Source organism: Pezoporus wallicus, unplaced genomic scaffold, assembly GCF_028554395.1.
Source record: "Pezoporus wallicus isolate ANWC-B61680 ecotype Strahan unplaced genomic scaffold, APGP_CSIRO_Pwel_v1 contig_7856, whole genome shotgun sequence".
NCBI classification, from domain to species: Eukaryota; Metazoa; Chordata; class Aves; order Psittaciformes; family Psittacidae; genus Pezoporus; species Pezoporus wallicus.
In genome coordinates this window covers 14,279-18,315 of record NW_026639688.1, presented here as the reverse complement: position 1 = coordinate 18,315, position 4,037 = coordinate 14,279, and the positions used below count along the sequence as shown (strand labels likewise).

The 4,037-nt window shown below is 50.3% G+C and overlaps 1 protein-coding gene across 1 annotated transcript; it reads right to left on the bottom strand.

Annotated features, from left to right (window-relative positions):
* Positions 1–421: 421 nt before the first annotated feature.
* YWHAG (tyrosine 3-monooxygenase/tryptophan 5-monooxygenase activation protein gamma) lies at positions 422–2,233 on the bottom strand. Its single transcript, XM_057415502.1, has one exon. It carries the CDS (start codon positions 2,216–2,218, stop codon positions 1,529–1,531), a length of 690 nt encoding a protein of 229 aa, XP_057271485.1. The 5' UTR covers positions 2,219–2,233; the 3' UTR covers positions 422–1,528.
* Between the last annotated feature and the right edge of the window lie 1,804 nt (positions 2,234–4,037).

Genomic DNA, 4,037 nt, shown 5'->3' with positions numbered 1-4,037 from the left:
CAAAAACAGGGTAAGTATTCCCTGCTAAGCAACACGGATGTCCCATTTCCCACCCCCAGCCAGATCAGCCTTGGGAAAAAGACTTTGCTAAGAAGAGAACTAAGTTCCTGGGCTCCTGATGGGCGATAGAAATGTCTATGATTGTAGCTCTTCCCGTTAGGGATTTCTCTACCACGTTAGTTTCTAAGCTCCTGAAGTTCACTCATTACACCACAAGCTTCCCCAGGAGAAAGGAAAAACGCACCCGGCTTCCCTGGTGACAAACAAGGGAGCCTGGGTGCCAGGGATCTGCTGACAAACCTCATGGTACAGTGGGAGAAAGTCAGGCAGAAGTGAAATGGCAGTGCAATCCCTGAGGAAGCAGCTGTGGCACCTTAAAAATCAGGATGGTCTTTTGAAATACCAAACACAGTACATGACATACAGACCTGAATGCTCTTTTTTATTATTTTTTTATTATTATTATTATTTTTTTATTATTATTTAAGTGGCATTTTTTTTTGTTAAGTTTAAACACTTCCCCCTTGTCTAATTGAAGTTCTTACACCTTTTTGCTGTGGACTTGGAAAGAGTTGAAACAGCCGCTAGCCAAGCACCTGGTATAAGCTGTTGACCAAAAAACTAGAGCAGCTTTGATGTTCCTCAGGCGGGCGGTCTTCTTGCCTTGGGCCACACAGAATAGCTAAAGCCAGTCCACAGGCGAGGACTGATCAGGAAGGCAAGCCAAAAGAACTAGCAAAGAAGAAAGAAGAGAACACAAGACAATCAAAAAGGCTTGATGTCATATGGCTGTAATGTAGAGATACTGTAAACTGCAATTTAGTGTTAATACTGTCAGCTACCCTAAGAAATACCTCGAACCAAAAAAGAAATCACCCAGAAAGATAGGATGGCCTAAACCCCCGAGCTCTGCGAGCCCGGAATTCTTTAGCTCTGAATTCCTTCTGGATGTGGGGATTTGAGGCTATGCCCTGCCAGGCAGAGCGCCGCAGAGAGATGCCCCGCGACGGGGGACGGACACAACGGCACTTGGACTGCGGAAACAAACGCACAAAGCCTTACTGGAACCACACAATTCCTGACTGGAACCACACAACTCCTTACTGGAACCACAGAACTCTCTTTTTTTGTTTGTTTGTTTTCTCTCCTTGTGTTCCTTTAGAAAACGAGGGCCATTCCATCCACACGAATTCATCTTAAAACCCCTTTTTTTATGTGGTTGTGTTTGATTTCTAGCAATAAAGTTAAATTAAAGACAGCTCCACTTGTATTAATAATCTACAGAACAGTCCATATGCCAGTGAGGCTGCTATTCCATTACCAGCACAGCCAGCCTGACTTCCACTAGTGGTGTTTTGGCAAAAATGTCAACGAGGCAATCAAAGACAGGTAGTGGGGGGCCTCCCTGGGAAGGGGTCCCCTCCCTGGTCCCCCCCCCACCCCTGACACCCCCCCCACTCGTGGGAAAAAAATAAAGACTGCAGTAGTTAGCATCAGCGTGCGGCTGCCAGTCCATCGCGGGGGGGGTCTAGTTGTTGCCTTCACCGCCGTCGTCGTCTTGCTGATCGCTCGTCCAGAGCGTTAGGTTGTCGCGGAGGAGCTGCATGATGAGCGTTGAGTCCTTGTAGGAGTCCTCGTTGAGGGTGTCCAGCTCGGCAATGGCATCGTCGAAGGCCGTCTTGGCCAGGTGGCAGGCCTGCTCCGGAGCGTTCTGGATCTCGTAGTAGAAAACGGAGTAGTTAAGGGCCAGCCCGAGCCGGATGGGATGAGTGGGCTGCATGTGCTCCTTGCTGATCTCATGGGCTTCGCTATAGGCTTTCTCCGAGGACTCCACCACGGTCGCCCTCTTCTCACCGGTGGCCACTTCGGCCAGGTAGCGGTAATAGTCCCCTTTCATCTTCAGGTAGAAGACTTTGCTCTCGTACTGCGTCTCGCTGCAGTTCTTGATCAGGTAGTTGTCCAGCAGGCTCAGCACATCCTGGCACACCGCTTCCAACTCCTTCTCGATCTTCTCGCGGTAGGCACGGACCATTTCTATCTTCTTCTCGTTGCCGTCGGCGGAGGTCTTCTGCTCGATGCTGCTGATCACTCGCCAGGAGGAGCGCCGTGCCCCCACCACGTTTTTGTAGGCGACGGACAACAGGTTCCTCTCTTCGTTGGACAGAGGCTCGTTGAGCTCCGTCACCTGCATCAACAGAGGGAGAGACAAGAGAGACATGCGGGTTAAGCCCCAGTCACTTGATGTTCCCATCGCATGGGCGGGTGTTCCCATGTATCTCCTGCTGTCATCCAGCATCTGCTCCCGTCCCAGAGGGAGCCAGCTGGGAAATCGCGCTGTGGTCCAGTCCCCCAGCAAAAGGGGTGGGTTTGGTTTTATTCCAGGTATTCTCCGGCTCCTAAAGAGTTTTCCAGAGTGACAAAAGTCTTCTAGGAAAGAGAAGCCTTCCACCTGCGGGATTAGAGTTGGACTTGGTGATGGAGGTGAGAGGGACAGGCAAAGCAAGAGGGTGGAAAAGGTCTACAGCCACGAGCCAGTCGTGTGGATTAACAATACCATAGCTACAGGGTGCTCAGCTTTCCCACAAGCACATGCTTCTGAGATGCCTAAAGAATACGTTAGATGTTAAAATTACAGCTGCCTTAAGGTATGTGCACAGATAAGGACTTAAAAGCTCACATGGTTAAGAGTATGTTCTTCCCACACAGGATTTTCTCTGTTGAAGATAAGTGCTCATGCACAGCATCACTTCTACCTGCCTCACACCCGCAGCAACAGGGAGCTGGCAGAGCACAGAGCCATCTCACAAGCAGGTTGCCAACCACCACCTTGGCCAGTTCAGCTACTGGGAAGCATCCTACTTGGTGCTGCAGTTATCTCACTGCAGCTCCTATAAACCACCTTTAAGTAGCCCAGGAAGGGTTGGCATCCCCCTTGACCCCATGCTGCATCCCAGATGCGGTTCTGAGCCCTCGGAGTGGGTGCAGCAGCCAGGCTGCTCCATACAGCTACTCTGCTGTTTAAGCACACAGCCCTGGCTTGTGTGTAATGTGCTGCTTCCTGCAAAGGCTCAGCACAACTGCAACGTGCTAACTGCCCTGGCATGTTGTTTATGTGCTGCTTCCAGCCTGCCTTGTGCTCTAAGTTCAGAGTTCTAGCTGTCTGTATTGCTACAGGCCTTTGAAATGACTCCATTCTTCCCTCTGAGTGACACCTGCACAAACATAAATAAGAGATGCTGTGAGGTTAGAGACATCTTTGAAAGCTGGTGGAGTACTGCAGGTAGGCTTATGGATTGCCTACCCTTGGAGATACTCAAAACTCCATGAGGTTAATCGGGATCCTGTCCCATGTAAGCTGCCCTGCTTTGAGTAAGGGAAACCATGGAAACATCCAGAGATCCCAGCCTGCCTTATCCTCTCACCTTTCAGCTGTAAACGGAGTGCCCAGCGCCAACAGCCACACAAGACACTCGCTGACTCCAACAGCTCCCTGTCCTGACACCGGTTCTGAAGGCTGATAACCACAGGAGGCTTTTAGCAAGACGCTCTCTAAGCGGAGACACCAGTTGTAAGTGTGCACCAAGCAGGTGACTTTAAAGCTGCCCTCCAGCTACGTCTGCAGATACGTATCACTGCAGAAAGAAGATTTACCTCCTCTCACCAGAAGAGTCTTGCTGGAGGACAGATTCATTAAAACTAACAGGGAGTTTCGTAGGATTAGCTTTGCCATAAACATTTTAAATTTGAAGCCATCCGGGATTATGGAAGAAAGTTGCCCGTCAAAATCCTTCCAACAAACTGGCTGACAGATGGAAGGTACCACCTGTGGAGACAGCAGGTGCCTCCAGGGACCTCTGCAGGGAACTCACCAAAGCAGAAAGGGAGCCTTGTTAACTGCTTCCTAGCAGTAGCCAGGCTCCCAGAAAGGTAGAGCACTGCAGGGATGCACTGCAGAGGAACCACATAACATGGCCAGAGACAGGGACCATATCCCTCTGCACTGTGAGAGGGATGGGAAGAGGCTGCAGTGCCACACA

What these genes read in the sequence shown, in the direction of transcription:
- YWHAG (XM_057415502.1), bottom strand. Translation starts at nt 2,218, where the DNA reads ATGTCTCTCTTGTCTCTCCCTCTGTTGATGCAGGTGACGGAGCTCAAC.